This window comes from Pleuronectes platessa, chromosome 7 (genome assembly GCF_947347685.1).
Source record: "Pleuronectes platessa chromosome 7, fPlePla1.1, whole genome shotgun sequence".
In the NCBI taxonomy this organism is placed as follows: domain Eukaryota; kingdom Metazoa; phylum Chordata; class Actinopteri; order Pleuronectiformes; family Pleuronectidae; genus Pleuronectes; species Pleuronectes platessa.
This window is the reverse complement of record NC_070632.1, coordinates 865,895-883,602: the sequence shown is the minus strand read 5'-3', so window position 1 is coordinate 883,602 and position 17,708 is coordinate 865,895. Positions and strand designations below refer to the sequence as shown.

Genomic DNA, 17,708 nt, shown 5'->3' with positions numbered 1-17,708 from the left:
ACAACATGTGTCATGTGACACGTCTGTTAAATCACAGGTCAGAGGTCAGAGAGATTCAGGACGTGGACGCTTCTCTCTCAGTCACATACTTTAATAACATTAGACTTTTATTTTGTAAAAACACGACCTGTGAGAAAGTGTCTAGGTGTGTTCACAGTCAGTAGATCAGATGAAGGTGAGGTGAACACACAGCTACTGGGTTAACGGTTAACACACTCCATCTCGGGCACACAGCGCCCCCTGGCTGTTTACTGACCAGAGCAACTTGTGTAGAAGACCAAAGTGCAAAATGCAAAACACACAACAAAAGGCACTCGCAACATATATTAAAGTCTAATATGGTGAATCAGTTAATAAACAATATTAAATATACATTTCCCCCAGTAAAGGCCTTTTCACACCAAGTCACTTTACACATATTGTTCCAGTAGCTTCATCCTGAGCCAGTTAAAACTGGACTGAGCCCCTGATGACATCATCCCCAGGAGTCACATGACACACAGGATCGGACACTTTAGATTCTGAGGACGGTTCATTCCTCCATAGGTTCAGATCCTTGTTCTGGATTATTGAACCAGGTTCTAGGAGATAAGACGATGAAAATACTTTTAAATCAGTGATTGGACGCGTCGGGATTTTCTTCATTAAGATGAATCTGAAGTTTTTGAAGACGGGGGAGACAAAGTCAGATCATCACTACAGAACATGTCCGTTATTAAGGATTCATGTCTCTGCAGGATTTGGAAAAACTTCCATTTATCTTCAGCCGAATGTTCTGTTGTCAAGTTGTCACTGACACTGAGAAGGTAAATGATATCACTGCAGCTCTCAGATCCTTACACTGACTCCAGGTCTGTTAAAGACTGGAATTCAAAATACAGAATTAACTTTTGGAGGAAAATCGTTATGAGTAATTCAAACTGCAGCAGAACTCAGCAGAAGTTCACAGCTTCATTTAAACATGATCAGACGCACTGAGGGCGAAATGTGATGGAACCACATCGGGACACTGTTCAGAGACATGTTGGGACACATTGGACACAAGTGTAAAGGAAGTTGTGCTGTTTATCCACACACAACAACTACGTGTGTGAAAATATTAATAATCACATGTGACTGCTTCAAACCAGCACTGTGTAAATGTTGTCTGGACTTTCTCTGTAGTTAGTGTTTGAAGAGCAGCAGCAGGTTGTCGGGTCCGACTCGTTCAAACAGGAACATGTGGGAACATCCAGGCGAGGGGCGGAGCCTGTAGAGCAGCAGGAGGCGGAGCCTGTAGAGCAGCAGGAGGCGGGACATGACGTTTAAACTCTGCTGTGGAAAGATCAGTGTTGTTGTTTACAGCTCGTCCACACCGGAGTCGGCCCTCATCACCAGAAGATCTGGAACCTCCTCGTGTTTCCAAGTGGACGTCTTCATCTTCTACGTGTCCGGCTCCTCTTCTTCATCCTGAGATGTTTGTGTTCTTCAGTTTCACGTCACGTGTTAGAAACCTCATCAACACGTCCACTCGCTCACTGGGAAGCTTCCACACATTGTCCTGCTGGTTCCTCACATGGACTCACTCTGACATGTTACACACATGTTACCAGGAGGCTGCAGGAGAAGATCCAGAACATGTCCAGAGACACTGACTCAGACGTGTCTGTTCCTCCAGAACATTTCAGGAACATGTCAGTTTGAAAGCAGCTTTAAATGAAAATAAAATAATCAAACGTTTAGAAACATTATCCTGAAGAAGATCATTTCCCTCTGGTCCCTCAGTCAGAAACACAGAAGAGAAGATGTAGATCAAACTTATCACGGTTTAGAAACATGTGGATATTTTGTACCAGAGCTGATGCACACGTGTGTTTTCTGACTGTATTCAGATTCCTGACTCTGGATCTGTGTGGACTTGGTGTGAAAAGGTCTAAAGGCACAAAACACGTCGTCCAGTCGTGTTACACAAGAGGAACAAATTCCTCCCAAATGGGAATTAAAGTCATTTTCACAGTGTCGCTCTGTCGACATTAGATTTTTGTGTTTGTCGACTTAGTAAAAAAAGAGGAAAAGAAATAAAAAGTGCAGGCGGCCCGAGCACAAATAAAGAGTCTCAGAAGGTGAAAGGTCAAACCGGCAGATCCCAGAGCAGGAGCCGGTGTCTGGACTGGAAACATCTTCATGTATTCAGAAAAGAGTTTTAGGACAAACTGCTCCTGCGTGACGAGCGGTCAGTCCATTCTGAGGGGTCGGCGTTCTCGATGGGGTCGATCTGAGGAAAGACCACGAAGCACAACCTCTGGCCCACGTAGGTCGCCCTCTCTGCAGGAAGAGACAAGTCTCAAGTTACTGATCAGACACGTGAGGGACACTGAGAGAATCCAAACTGAGACTGGACCGTCCTTAAAGAAACTGAATTCACTTCAAGAAACTTGGTTCAAGTCCCATCAGCTAACATGGAGGAGGGGGGGTTAAGGACCAACACTGCAGCCAGTCCTCAGTGTTTGAGAAACTCACCGATGAAGTTGTAGATACACTTTGGTTTTTCTCTCCAGTGAACACCCAGGAAGTAGACGGGGACGCCGGTGAGCATGATGACGAGGCCGACGCCACAAACCACCGGCTCCGAGTAGAGACTGAATCCCAGCAGCAGGGCCCAGAACATCAGGTAACACACAGGAACCAGCAGGTTCACCTGGAGACAACACACACACACACACAGACACACACAGATATTTATTCACCGGTGGCCAGGCGCAGTGGGCGATGTGTCACCTCTCACAGTAGCTCTGCACCTTGATTGGTCGGTAGAGGTTGGGCTTCTTCCAGCGGTAGTACAGCAGGCCTGCGATGGTGACGCCGTACGACAGGTAGTTGATGAAGGACACGTAGTTGATGAGGTTGTGTGTTTCTCCGATGCAGAGAATAACGATGGTGGCAGTGCACTGCAAACACAGTCCACACAGACGTCAGGCACCTCGGTCCTAAATTCATCCACGTGTTTCGAAACCACTTTCACACGAACGAGAGAGAAAACAGGCGACAAAGGAACAAACTGCACAAAGACACAGGGAGCAGGGGGCGGAGCCTGTACGTACACAGCACAGCAGGGCGGGGATGGGCGTGCAGTACTTATAGTGGATCATGGCCAGCAGGCTCGGCAGGTGACCCTCTCTGGCTCCGGAGAAACACAACCTGTGTTCCATGTCGCAGCTCCTCGGGCGACATGGAGGAGAAGTAGGCGATGTTGGTGAGCGTGTACACAAAGGTCACCAAAGAAATGGAAATGTAGATGGCACGAGGTAGATTCCTGAACCGAGGACCACACACACAGACACACACAGACACACACACCATGCACAGAGACAAAAAAATCAATCATCATGCATGAGAAAACACAAGAAATGAAGAAGAGGGAAACTTTACATTTAATGTCAAAATCTAATATTTACAACAAGCTCAGAATTCACTGCTTGTGTGTGTGTGTGTGTGTGTGTGTGTGTGTGTGTGTGTGTGAGAGAGTGTGTGTATGTTTTGGAGATTTTTGATTTTTCACAAGCACTTTATTTACAAATTAAGTGCTTGTGAAATTTTCTTCATTTTAAAAAAAACACTTATTATTCAAATAAATAAACAAAAATGCTGCTGTTAAAAAACCTCAGTCTGTTAAAGAGTGTGTAGAGGACAGCTCATTGTTGGTGACGGTGCAGAGGATGTCATTAAAACACCAAATTATTTTAAAAGACTCGAGATCAGATACCATTGTGTAAAAACTGAACTCGAGTCGGAGTCTTTAGAGGTTTACCCCCCCCCCCCCCCCCCGCTTCCTGCCCGTCTCTGTTCTCTACCCTGTTCTTTCTACTAATGTAAATGTCCATCTTGGCCTCACCTGAGAGGTGGTTCAGGAGCTGCCACTTATCTTTATCTGTTTTGTTGTAGGCAGCTCCCATGATAAAAACCTTCTCAGTAAAAGTGACGTTAAAATCACTAAAAACCTTCTCAGTTAAAAGAGTGAAGAAACTTGTCAGTCTCTTGCACTCAGTAAAAACGTGATGAATTGTTTCACGCAGGTCACAAAATGGACACTTGTTAAAAACGGTGGGATTAAGAATAGAAATAAAAGCGTTGGAAGTGACGGCGCCGTGTAAAATTCTCCACTGGAGGTCGCTGTTCTTTTCTTGAGGGGAGGTTTGTATAAAATCCTCCACTGTGGGCTGGGTCCATGCTCCCCCCACCTCCGTGACCACACAGTGGGGGGGGTCTGTTGCTCAGTCCGGTCTGGTGGATGCTTTTTACACAGTTCCTGTTTAGTGTCTCTTTGTCCGCTCTGTGTAATGTTAGTTTGTGTTTGTTTATTTCAGTTAGTAGGGGGCCGGTCTTTTCTCCCAGGCCTGGGCTCAGGATAATTTCCGGGTAGGGGTCTGCAGCCTCTGGTGTGGTTTCCCCCCTCTGGTAGACCCTCAGGAGGTCCTTTTCAGGTATGGAGAGCCTCTGGGTCCAGAGCTCCAGGATCCTCTGGGCCATCCGGGTAGACTGCAGCCCCAGCAGGGAGCCCAGGGCCTGGGTGTTGTTGAGTGCCGTCCCCACTGCATCCACCAGCTGCTGTAAGGTCACTGTTCCAGACCGGGTCAGCGCCGCCATAAGGCCGGGTGTTGTTGTGCCGCTGACGTCCAGTCTGGCTCCATTCACGAGTGGTTCTCTCAACAACCAGTACAGAGAGGCTGCTTTTTGACACCTTGTTTTGTTAAAAAGGGCCCATGATTTAAAAACACCTTGATAAAAAGGAGGCAACCCACTTAACTTTAATAATTTAGAATCTGTTAAAAACAGAGCATCATCCAACCCCAGGTTATTGGCACGCCTAAGGATGCTGCTGGCCACATCTCTCCACACCAGATCTGCTGGACCTGTGAGGTACTTTTTAATGAATTGAAGTCTAAAAGTTGCAGTCCGGCTGGCCAGGTGGACGAGGCCCTGTCCCCCCTCCTCCCTGGCTAAAAACAGCACCCCCTGTGGCCCCCAGTGTAGACCCCCCCGTTCTCCCAGTTCTTCTTACGTATATCTTCGTTTCCTAAAAACACCCCGAGGTACTTCATGCCCTCCCTCTTCCATTTCAGGTTTTGGGGGAGAACTGGGAGACCTCCAGGCCACTCCCCGACCGCGAGGGCTTCGCTTTTTTTCCAATTGACCCTCGCGGCCGATGCCACGCTAAAATCATTTAAGATTTTGGCTTAAATATCCACATCCGTCTGGTCTTTAATAAAAACAATAAGATCGTCGGCGTAAGCTGATAAAATCATGTTGCCACTAAAACCAGGATAAAACACACCTTGCATGCTAGATCTTATTCTGCGGAGGAGAGGTTCCAGGGAGAGTGCGTAGAGCATCCCCGACAGAGCACAGCCCTGCCTGACACCTCTACCCACCCTGAAAGGAGCACTCAGACTGCCGTTGATCTTTAACACGCTCTCAACGTCACTGTACAGCACCTTGATCTTAGCTATGAAGCCAGCGCTGAACCCAAACTTCCCCATCACTTGCCACAGGAAGCTGTGTTCAACGCGGTCAAAAGCTTTTTCTTGGTCTAGGGAAATCAAGCCTATATCTACATCTAATGAACTGGAGACATCCAAAAGGTCTCGAATGAGGTGGACATTGTCCACCATGGACCTGCCGGGCACGCAGTAGGTCTGGTCCCTGTGAATGACCTGCTCCATAGCCTTCCCCAGCCTGGAGGCCAGTGCTTTGGACAGAAGTTTGTAATCCACACAGAGCAATGACACAGGGCGCCAGTTCTTGATGTCCTGCAGGTTCCCCTTCTTCAGGAGCAGTGTGAGGACCGCCCTCCTGCAGGACACTGGCATGGAGCCAGACGCCAGACACTCATTAAAAACCTGTAAAAGATCGTGTGATAAAATGCCCCAGTAAGCTTTATAAAACTCCGGTGTCAGTCCGTCAATGCCAGGAGCCCGCCGTCCCTGCATGCCCTGCAGGGCGGTCAGCAGCTCCTGCATCCGGAGGGGGGCAGCGAGCTGTGAGTTGGACTCTTCTGAGATCTGAGGTAGTTCTTCACAGAACTCCTCCCTGCCTGTGTGTTCTTCCTCAGAAGAGTACAGTGCTTCATAAAAACTCACAGCCCGCTCTCTGATCTGGCTCCATCAGCTCTTCCCCTGTGTCTGAGAGCAGGGTGTGGATTACTCTCCTCTGCCCGTTCTTTTTCTCCAGACTGAAGAAGTAGCTAGTTGGAGCATCCATTTCACTGATGTTCAGGAACCGAGACCTGACTAACGCGCCCTGTACTTTACGTTCTAACAGGTCGGCTAAAGACATTTTTTTTTCTTTGAGGTTTTCAATATAACCTCGATTTCCGGTGGACTCACTTAAATGTTCTAGTTCCACTATGTCGGTCTCTAGATCTTTCATAGATCGGGTGGCGTCTCTTGTGACATTGAGGGTGTGTTGTTGACACAATAAGCGTATTTGAGTCTTACCGTGGTCCCACCACTGCCTAAGATTACTAAACTCGCCCTTCCTCTGTCTAAAAACACCCCAGAAATACATAAAAACATCTTTAAAATTCTTATCGAATGTTAAAACAGAATTAAAATGCCAATAGGGGCTCTTGGGTAAAACATTCCTGATAAAAACATGACATAAAAGCAGGGAATGATCACTAAAACCAGCCGGCATGATGGCACAGCTTTTAAAAATGTTAAAGGGATGTTTAAAACAATAAATCCTGTCTAACCTGGCTGAGGAGATCCTACTCTCTCTGATGTGGGACCAGGTGTACTGTCTGCAGTCTGGGTGCATCCTCCTCCACACGTCCACCAGGCCGTGAGAGCGGACCAGCTGCTTTAAGGCGTGCTGAGAGGCTGGATGAGGCTCTGCGTGGTTAAGGTCTAAAACCGCATCTTCAGTGCAGTTAAAATCCCCCCCCAAGAATAAAAAATCCTCCATGGCACAATCATTAATAACTTCACTTATTTTCAGTAAAAGCTGCTTCCTCTCTGCACCGGTTGCTGGAGCAGAGACGTTAATAAAAACAGCAGTAAAATGGTGGAACTGAGCTTTGGCTAAAAGAAGCCTCCCCTGGATCACATGTTTGACCTCCAGCGAGTTCGGTTTAAAAGCCGTGGAGAAGAGGAAGCCCACTCCTGCGCTCAGGGAAGTGTTGTGACTTAAAATGGCCTCCCCTCCCCACTCCCTCCTCCAGTCAGACTCATTATTAAAATCACTATGCGTCTCTTGTAAAAACATGACATCAATTTTTTTCATTTTCATAGTTTCATAAATACAGGTTCTTTTCTTTTGATCTCTTGCACCGTTCACATTTAAAACCCCAACTTTAAAAACATCCATGTTGTTTAAAATGTTAGAGACAAAAACAGAAAACAATAAATGAATTAATACAACCATTGCTGTCCTTTCCATCACTGCTCAGTTGTCTCTTTGCTCTGAGCACCAGTTTTTTATTCTAAAAACTTCCTGGTCTGTGAGGCCAGACTCCTCCCTCTGGCTGACGTGGAGTCTGGCCGAGGAAATAAAAAGACCGAGATCTGGGAAGTGCTCCTCAAGTTTGAGTTGTTGATTCTTTGTTTGGTGTAAAAATGATTTAAATTTATCTACAGTAAGGATTTTCTTCTTCTGACTGCTGTTAAAAGGCGGAAAGTCGCTGCTGTCAGACACACCCTCACACTCACTCACATCACTGTCCATTTGCACTTTACTCGTCTTTGCCTCATTTAAAACTGTCCTAGCTGACCTCCTACGTTTTACTGTTTTCCTTTCCTTTACTGTTTCTTCCTCCATCTCCTCCTCCTCCACCTGCTCACTCCACACCATCCTGCCCTCAGCTGCTTCTCCTCCTCTCCTTCCACTGTCCCCTCCCTCCTGCTCAACACTTTTTTCTTCACCCGTCACCTCCTCCACCTGTTTACCTACACCACCCTCTTCCTCCCCTTTATCTCCCACCTCCTTTTCCTCTACCTCACCCACCACATCCCCCCCAACACCCGGTGTATTAACAAAACTCACCCCTTGTGATGGCTCGGTCACAGCCTCGCCTCTCCGTGGAGATGTTGGAGGAGAAACCCGTGGCACAGCAACCGGGCGCTCTGATGTGACGGACCGCCAGGCAGCGGGTCCCCGCCGCTCCGGTACCGGAGGAGCTTCGGGGGCCACCGCCCCAGCGCTCGTAGCCGCATCAGGACCGGGCGGAGCCGGGTCACTCCGCTTCGGACAGGCTCTCACCGTGTGTCCCTCCTCTCCGCACCCGAAACACTTCATCACCGATGAAGTGGCGAAAATCACGTAGTCGTAATCATCTACTTTAACATGGAAGCGGAGGTTGAGCTCCTCGTCCCGGTTGTTCAGTATCATGTAGAGCTGTCTGCGGTGGGACACTACGTGTTTCAGTAACGGAGACTTACATCCAGACAACAACTTCCGTATGGGGGACGCTACCTTCCCATGTCTGGACAGCTCTCTACTGAGGAACTCATCGGTGATGAACGGAGGGACATTGGACAGGACCACCTTGGTAGCGGGTTGGGACAAAGGCAGTACCTGTACAAAACAACCGTTCACGGTGATACCTGTCTCGACCACAGAGTTCACCTTCTCCACGCGGTCCAGGAACACGACCACGGCGCTGTTCATCCGAGCGGCCGACACCACGCAGCTGTGACCGACCTTCTCCCCCACAGCGAGACCGATGCTCTCCACGCTGCAGGGGAAACTCACACATACCCTAACCCCGTGCTTACGTGTAAGTGATTTAAAATTACAGCCGGCCATGGCCGCTGCCACGACACCAGCAAGACGCTGGTGAAGTGAAAAACACCCACAGCCCAAACCACCAGAAAATAAACTACTGTGACTCTAATGTGTTATGTGAATGAAAAAAATATAACATTAACTATAAACAAATAGAAAGTGAGAAACGAAAATCGCACTCGCTCCAACACTCGCTCACGCACCACACTCCCAGCATGCACCGAGAGAGAGAGAGTGTGTGTGTGTGTGTGAGAGAGACAGACTCTGTGTGTGTGTGTGTGTGTGGGAGAGAGAGAGAGCGTGTGTGTGTGTGTGTGTGTGTGAGAGAGAGAGATTTTGTGTGTATGTTTGGGAGAGAGAGAGAGTGTGTGTGTGTGTCAGAGAGAGAAAAAGAGAGGGAGAGTGTGTTTGTGTCTGTGTGTGTGTGTGTGTGTGTGTGAGAGAGAGAGTGTATGTTTGTGTGAGAGAGAGAGAGAGAGAGAGAGTGTGTGTGTATGTGTGTGTGTGTGAGAGAGAGGGAGAGAGAGTGTGTGTGTGAGTGTAAGTGTGTTGGAGAGAGAGAGACTTTTTTAAGTTAACTTTTATTAAGATCGTTTCATGAAATAAAAGTACTAAATAACACTTTGATCATATTTTACAAAAGAAAACTACATGTCACACACACACATGGAATTTAAAAATGAAGGACCAGTGAACCGTCCTCTTCTATTGAACATAGAACCTGTACAGACCAGAGATTTGCAGGAAGACCAGGCTCAGTCCCTGAGCTCCACTGACCCATTAAAAACCCCTCTCTCTTCTCCCAGTCTTTATATACAGTCACTGATTATCTTTATATACAATATATTTATTTCAATGTGTTTAACTTTGTGTTGAACTAAATCAATTTGTGACGTGAATCCAGGAACTTTAAGATCATAAACAAACATCTACACAGAATGTGGTTCTACACACATGGAGACACACTGAGGGACAAAGGTGGACAATAATAAAGACAAACTTAAACACACTGGATGTGACTCTTTATAGAGGGTTTATATATTCTGCTTGTGTTGTGTCATTTCAATAAACACATTCTTCATGTGAATAAACACAATCGGGGCAGGAAGGTTGCTGGTTTGAATCCGGTTCAGATGGGTCTTCCTGTGTGGAGTCTGCATGTTCTCCCCGTGTTTTCTCCAGGTGCTCCGGCTTCATCTCACAAACACATGCAGATTAGGGGTTGTGTAGATTGGAGACTACACACAAGCTGCTGCTGCTTCAGCCTCTGGATCCTCAGGACACAGCTCAGCCTCCGTCCACACACACTGTCCTCTTCACACTGTCCTCTTCACACTCAGCTCCACAAAGACTCCCCCTCCCACCTGTTGAGAGAAGAAGACATCAGTGTCACAGAGACTCACTTCATCAGCTGTGAGTCAGTGATGCAGCTCATCCAGTAGAAAGAGCAGCAGGGACTTCAGTCCTGTTCAGAGGTGGAGCAGCTTCCTCTCTGCTTCATGTTCACGTGTTGGAATGAACACGCTAAGAGCTCAGTGTGTGTCCTCTGCATGTCAAAGTGCAGAGTGGACACCTGAGAGGTGGATTTACTGCTGTTACAGGTGAAGCCATGTTTCACTGTGTGTTGATGAACATCTGCTTCTGACAAACTGGGACCAGAGGAGACAGATGGACCTCAGCAGAGGTTCTGCTCTGTATAAAGAGCTCCTGGTTACCATGTGATGAGGAGAGGCTTCAGTCCCACTGATCTCAGAGCTGTGACAAAGATCCACCTGATCAGTTCTTCACTGATGAAGTGAGAGGACAAACTGTCTCAGATCAGATGACGACACCGTCTCTGTCCCTCGTGTGAGGCTGTCAGCTGTGGTCCAGCTTGTGTAAGTTACAGCGCCCCCTGGTGGCATCTGGTCAAAATATATTACGTGACCACGACATAATAACGTGTGAACGAGATAAATAACTCGAGGCCACGAGATCTGAATCTGTTGTTTACTAACAAGACGAGTGGAAGAGAAAAAGACACACACTGTCTCACTGTCTCTGAGGACACACACTGTCTCACTGACTCTGAGTACACACACTAACTCACTGTCTCTGAGGACACACACTAACTCACTGTCTCTGAGGACACACACTGTCTCAATGACTCTGAGGACACACACTGTCTCACTGTCTCTGAGGACACACACTGTCTCAATGACTCTGAGGACACACACTGTCTCACTGTCTCTGAGGACACACACTGTCTCACTGTCTCATAGGACAAACACTGTCTCACTGTCTCTGAGGACACACACTGTCTCAATGACTCTGAGGACACACACTGTCTCACTGTCTCTGAGGACACACACTGTCTCAATGACTCTGAGGACACACACATGGACCTGTCTTCAGGAAGCTAACTGAGGTTATCAGGGTCTGAAACGTGCGTACCTCACTTCTCACGCCAAATTCATAAAAACGAACTTGACGGGAAAGTGGCGACGCAGACATGAGGTGGTGACCTGAAGCAGATTATTGATCCACTTCATCATTTACATTAAAACCAACAGCTTAGTTTTGCTCGCAGAGTTACAGAACCGAGTCATTAATAGTTTTTAATTATATCTTCTAACACTGTGTGTGTCTCATCAGATCACTGCAGTGAACATGACCGTGCCACAGAGCGCACAGGAGATCACTTATAAGAAGTGAAGACATTTTCCAAATAATGTCCCAGTGGAGGTGAGGATCCACTGATGTGAGGGAGTCGGTCCGATGCTCAAAATAAATAAATACTGTTCTGACAGTGGTGCAGGGTTCAGTGTGATGTGTGCATGTGAATGAAGGACGAGGAGGAAGAGAGGGTTCAGTGATTTCTGATCTCACACATTGTGTTATCCACACATTGTGTTATCCACACATTGTGTTATCCACAGCAGCGGCAGAGTGTCAGTGTGTTTTCTTTATTAGTGACATCACTGCTGTTCCATAAAGTCGCTCTTCACCTCACTAACGAACACCTCGATGTCAGTGTCAGAAAGTTTCACTTCCTCTTCACATCTCTTGATGCCGTGCCTCCATCAGGACTCACGGTGGAAACCCATTGGTCAGGAGCATCATTTAATTGCGTTCAGGTGTGAGTGCGCACAGTTTTATGAATCGGAATTAGCTTTTGCGTACGCACACTTTTAGAAATCCTACGCAGCCCTTTATAAATCAGACCCCTGCTGTTTTGGTGACAGGATGAGTCTGGAGACATTGAGATGTTCTGGGTGAGTTAGAGATCAACTGAACCAACCAGACGTTGATTTAAACTTCCCTTATCCGTCCCTTTAAGGAGAGTGTGCACCACACAACAGTGTAGAGTCACTGTGGTCAGTGGGCGGAGCTTCTATACGGGTTGATCTCCAACTTAACCTGGAGCAGGTTAGCTGTTCATCAGAAGTTACCATGGTGATTGACCTGGTTAAGAAGTGGACGAGCTTCGTAGAACTGAAAAAACTAAACCTGAAGTTAACCTGATGACCACAAATCCTGCTTGGTAGCACAGACCCTGGATCTGTGATACTGACTGTGTTTAGTAACATACTGATGAAAGCAGCGTGGACTGACTCCAACCATCTACTGACCTCAGAGTCTCCAGTCGACAGGTTGGACTCTTCTTTAGATCAAGCAGCTCCTTCACTCCTGAGTTCTTCAGGTTGTTGAAGCTCAGATCCAGTTGTCTCAGATGAGAGGGGTTTGACCTCAGAGCTGAAGCCAGAGAAGAACAGCTGATCTCTGACAGCCTGCAGCCCATCAACCTGGATAAAGAAATATGAATATTAGAATGTGTCCTCCTGTTGTTGTGGATCGTCATCATGTCAACACAGACTCTCAACATGCTGCTGACCTCAGTCCAGTCTGTGACCTGAAGATAAATATCAGATCAGACATGTTGGACCATTGTTTCATTCATCAGCTTCTTCTCTGTGTGTTGGTCACTGAGCAGGTTTGTGTAATTAAACACTGTTTAAAGTAGGGATGGCTCCTGATGTCACTTCCTGTTTGTTTCTATACTTATCAACTGTCCAACGTGTTTCAATAAGAATGTGTCTTATTTTGAAAACCTGAGGAGGACGAGTGCTCGGCCTCAGTCCACATGTTATTTACTGACACTTTCTTAGTGATCAGGAGCAGGTGAGTGCAGGTGAATGGAGTTGATGAGGTGGACGTGACTGACAGGCTGGGTGAGTGACAGATGACTGAGGGACAGTGAGCAGAGCAGAACTGAGACAATTTAAATAAATAATGACCCAATAAGAAAGAAAGTCTGAAAAGTGAAGAAGGATTTAAGGACCTCAGAGTCTCCAGTCGACAGTTTGGACTCTCCAGTCCAGAACACAGCTCCTTCACTCCTGAATCCTGCAGCTTGTTGAAGCTCAGATCCAGTTCTCTCAGATGTGAGGGGTCTGACTTCAGAGCTGAGGCCACGACTTCACAGTAAGTCTCTGAGAGTTCACAATCACTGAGTCTGTAATTAAAGAAAATATCAAATCTGTGAGAATTAAATCAGAAAACACAACATTCATACAAAACGTGATCATGTGACCCTCACCCTGGTAAATCCCCTCTTTGTTAAAAACTCCTCAAGAGAATCCTTTCAGATTTGGTTCAAGCGTTCATTCAGACTAACAGAGGAACTCATTAGAATCAGGTGGTCAGAGGTCAAAGGTCAAGGTCACAGAACATGTTCATGACCTTTTGAACATGATACCTCAAGTCTGTCTTCAGGGGATTTCTTTACATTTAACTCAAAGACAAACTGATTAGATTTCAGTGGTCAAAGGTCAAAGGTCACAGTGACCTCATATTGTTGTTAAGTCAACATGTCAGGAACCTGGAGGGACGGACACTGCACTGGTTGGTGGTGGAGGACAAACACTGATTCAGTGATCGTCTCCTCACACTGTGCTAGCTACTTGCTCAGATAGATATAGATATCTATATATCTATATAGATATCTATATCTATATAGATATATATACACAGAATGTACAATAATCTCCCTTGCACCCCACATGGTCGTATGTGTGTATTTGAAGAACGACTCATCTCCACTGATTGAACATGTTATTGATCATGTCTGGACTCACTCAGCCTTCCTGCAGTTCCTCACAGCTGGGATCAGTCTCCGTCGACCCTGGTCTGTTGTGTTGAACTCCCTCAGGTCCAACTCATCCAGAACCTCCTCTGACATCTGCAGCATGTAGGCCAGAGCTGAGCAGTGGATCTCAGAGAGTTTCTTTGATTTGTTCTCTGACGTCAGGAACTGTTTCATCTGCTTATGAACTGAGTGGTCGTTCATCTCAGTCAGACAGTGGAAGATGTTGATGCTTCTGTCAGGAGAAATGTCATCACTCTTCATCTCCTTCAGGTTGTTGATGACTCTCTGGATGATCTCTGTCTGACCCAGCAGGCCTCTTAAGACTCTCTGGATGATCTTTGGATTGTTCCCTGTCCGACCCAGCAGCCATCCTGAGACTCTCTGGATGATCTTTGGATTGTTCCCTGTCCGATCCAGCAGGCCTCCTAAGACTCTCTGGTTGGACTCCAGACTGAGGCCGTGAAGGAAGCGAACAAACAGGTCCAGATGACCATTTGTACTGGTGAGGGATTTCTCCATGGTTCTCTTCAGGAGGTCATCCAGGGAGAAGGTGTCTGTGTTCCCATTTGTTCCCAAGAAGTTCTTGAGTTCTTCTGTGTTCCTCTTGGTGTAACAGTGGAACATGTAGACTGCAGCCAGAAACTCCTGAACGCTCAGATGAACAAAGCAGTAGACTGATTTCTGGAAGATCACACACTCTCTTCTGAAGATCTCAGTACAAACTCCTGAGTACACAGAGGCCTCTGTGACATTAAGACCACACCGCTCCAGGTCTTCTTGGTAGAACATGATGTTTCCTTCCTCCAGATGTTTAAGTGCCAGCCTCCCCAGCTTCAGGAGAACGTCCCTGTCAGCCTCCGTCAGCTGCTGTGGACTCGTCTCATGTCCCTCACCGTACTTGTTGTTCTTCCTCTTTGTCTGAACCAGCAGGAAGTGTGAGTACAGGTCAGTCAGGGTCTTGGGCAGCTCTCCTCTCTGGTCTGTGGTCAACATGTGCTCCAGAACTGTAGCACTGATCCAGCAGAAGACTGGGATTTGACACATGATGTGGAGGCTCCTGGACGTCTTGATGTGTGAGATGATTCTGCTGCACAGCTCTTCATCACTGAACCTCCTCCTGAAGTACTCCTCCTTCTGGGCCTCAGTGAAGCCTCGTACTTCTGTGACCCTGTCAACACATGAAGGAGGGATCTGATTGGCCGCCGCAGGTCTGGAGGTTATCCAGACGAGAGCCGAGGGAAGCAGATTCCCCCGGATGAGGTTTGTCAGCAGCACGTTGACTGATGACCTCTGTGTGACCTCAGACACAAGCTCCCTGTGGTTGAAGTCCAGAGAAGGTCTGCTTTCATCCAGGCCGTCAAAGATGAACAAAGGTTTACAGACAGCGAGCGTCTCTGCCGTGAGCTTCTGTAACGCTGGATGGAAAACATGGAGCAGCGTGAGAAGACTGTGCTGCTGGTCCTTCACCAGGTTCAGCTCCCTGAACGAAAGCACAGCCAGCAGACCCACATCCTGGTTCTCTAAACCCTCTGCCCAGTCCAGAGTGAACTTCTGCACCGAGAAGGTTTTTCCAACGCCAGCGACGCCGTTGGTCAGGACGACTCTGATGCTGCTCTGCTGGTCAGTGGAGGCTTTAAAGATGTCGTGGACCTTGATGGGAGTGTCCTGGAGGATCTTCTTCTTGGAAGCCGTCTCAAGCTGCCTCACCTCATGTTGAGTATTAACCTCTTCACTCTGTCCCTCTGTGATGTAGAGCTCAGTGTAGATCCTGTTGAGGAGGGTTCTACTTCCTGTTTCATCACTTCCTTCAGTCACATGTTCACATCTCCTCCTCACACTGAGCTTATGTTCATCTGAAACCTCCTGCAGACCACGATCTGCTGAAAGACAAGAAACAATGTGAGAGACAGAGAATCTGAGAATCTGCTGATTGTTTTCATCAGATACAGAAAAACTACAGAAAATAAAAGCTTTTTAACTTTGTGCTTTTCTAACGATGTTAAATGTTGATGCTGTATGAAGGAACAAAATAAAACCACATGTGCTGTTGTCAGAAGTGAAGACATCAGCAGACACATGTACAGTGCTGCTCTGACCGGCTGTCTGACCTCCAGCTCCTGTTCTGGATCTTTGTCCACACTGGGGACAGGAGGAGTCTCCTGAAGAACCAGACTGGTCCCAGTATGAGGTGATGCACTGTCTGCAGAACCAGTGTCCACAGCTGGTGGAGACTGGATCCTTCAGGACGTCCTGACACGAAGCACAGCAGGACGACTGCTCCTCCTCAGAAACATGACTCCTCTTCCTCTCCCTGTGAAGACATGTCCTGATAACTCACATGTCACAGTCACAGGTTGTCATCACTTCTGTCAAGGAGGTTTTGTTTTCACCCAGTATGTTTGTGTGTTGGTGGGTTCGTTAGTGGGATTATAAAAAACAACAGATTACCAGTAAACTTGGTGGAAGGTTGTGGTCTGTGAACCAGATCAGGGGGGGGGGGGGTCCTCTATCACAGACATGTTCAGAGGACTGATGTTTACCAGTGTGTGGAATTTGGTGCAGATCCAAATCAAAATGAGTCTCTAGTGGATTTCAAAGTGGTTTCATAAGGAGCGTGTTGGTTCTTGGTGGAGGTCTGAGCTCTTTGAGTGATTCTGAGAGATTAGTCACCAACTTCAATGAAGCTGTGTCCTAATGCAGGGACCACACTAGAGGAAACTAGATCCTCTTCAGAGCAGGTCCCAGTAGAAACAGTCTCTTACTCTGTGGGTGAGGGTCCAGGTTCATTACTGAAGCATAGAGGTTCTCTCATGGACCAGTCACTCTTCAGAGACAGACAGCTGGACCCTGGAGACTCTGCTCTCAGTCTCTGGTCCTGACCTCTGCAAACACAACATGTTTTTATTCAGAACACATCATTCACTGGTTCATTCTGTGAGGATTCAGTTTGGAGCTTCACATGTTTGTAGCAGGTCTCTTACTTTGTGGTTGAGGGTCCAGGTTCTTTACTGAAGAGTGGAGGATGATTCATGGACCGGTCACTCTTCAGAGACAGACAGCTGAACTCTGGAGACTCTGCTCTGTCCTCTTCCTCCTCATAAACACTCATCTTCAGTCTGAGAGGAAAAACACTGTGAGCTCAAACACACACAATGAAGCCAGGTAGTAAACTCAGTGTTTCTTTAACCTGAGACAGTTGAAGGTTTAATGTGTTGGACTCAACCAATCACAGCGTTGAGTCAAACTGTTGATTGACTGACAGAAGTTCATCCTGAATCTTCTTCTCTCTAAAGTCCACAAGTAGAAAACTGACCCAGAGTCAGTGACACTGAAATAATATGAATGAATAATATAAATGTAGCAGAACACTCACCAGCCTCAGACTTCACGTCTCCTCCGTCTGCTCCTTGAAGTTAGAACCAGTCTGAACACTTTCACTGGAGGCTCCTCCCCCTCTCTGCAGGTACTGGAAATCACATGACTCTGGGTGTGACTGTGTGTGTGTGTGTGTGTGTGTGTGTGTGTGTATGTGTGTTGTGTTCACACTCACCTGCTCACATTCCTTCCTTCTGCTCGTCAAGGTAAAAATGGAGTCTGACCTGCTGAACCAGTTCACTCTTGAAAATTGAATGAATACACTTGACTCTGGGTGTGACTGTGTGTGTGTGTGTGTGTGTGTGTGTGTGTGTTGTGTTCACATGAAGCTAACCCTAACCCATGTTTCCTCCTGTGATTTGAAGGTTGTCATATTTGGTGTTGGAGCGGAATGTGTGACTCCATCTGCAGAACTCTGCCACGTCAGGTCACATTTATACATCAT

General features: G+C 47.0%; 1 protein-coding gene and 1 long non-coding RNA gene across 3 annotated transcripts; both read right to left on the bottom strand.

Moving 5' to 3' along the window:
• Positions 1 to 9,776: 9,776 nt before the first annotated feature.
• LOC128444280 (NLR family CARD domain-containing protein 3-like) lies at positions 9,777 to 16,764 on the bottom strand. The gene is made up of 6 exons (XM_053426676.1): positions 16,651 to 16,764; positions 15,985 to 16,199; positions 13,878 to 15,768; positions 13,082 to 13,255; positions 12,372 to 12,545; positions 9,777 to 10,124 (listed from the first exon to the last, which is right to left on the bottom strand). The coding sequence occupies exons 1-6, from the start codon at positions 16,698 to 16,700 to the stop codon at positions 10,097 to 10,099; spliced, it is 2,532 nt and encodes an 843-aa protein (XP_053282651.1). The 5' UTR covers positions 16,701 to 16,764; the 3' UTR covers positions 9,777 to 10,096.
• Positions 16,765 to 16,864: 100 nt separating this feature from the next.
• On the bottom strand, positions 16,865 to 17,622 carry LOC128444310 (uncharacterized). 2 transcript variants are annotated; one of them, XR_008339129.1, is made up of 3 exons: positions 17,604 to 17,622; positions 17,262 to 17,354; positions 16,865 to 17,004 (listed from the first exon to the last, which is right to left on the bottom strand). It is a non-coding gene; the product is annotated as an uncharacterized LOC128444310 (long non-coding RNA). The 2 variants fall into 2 exon arrangements; XR_008339128.1 differs by lacking the exon at positions 17,604 to 17,622 and adding an exon at positions 17,439 to 17,491.
• Positions 17,623 to 17,708: the final 86 nt, after the last annotated feature.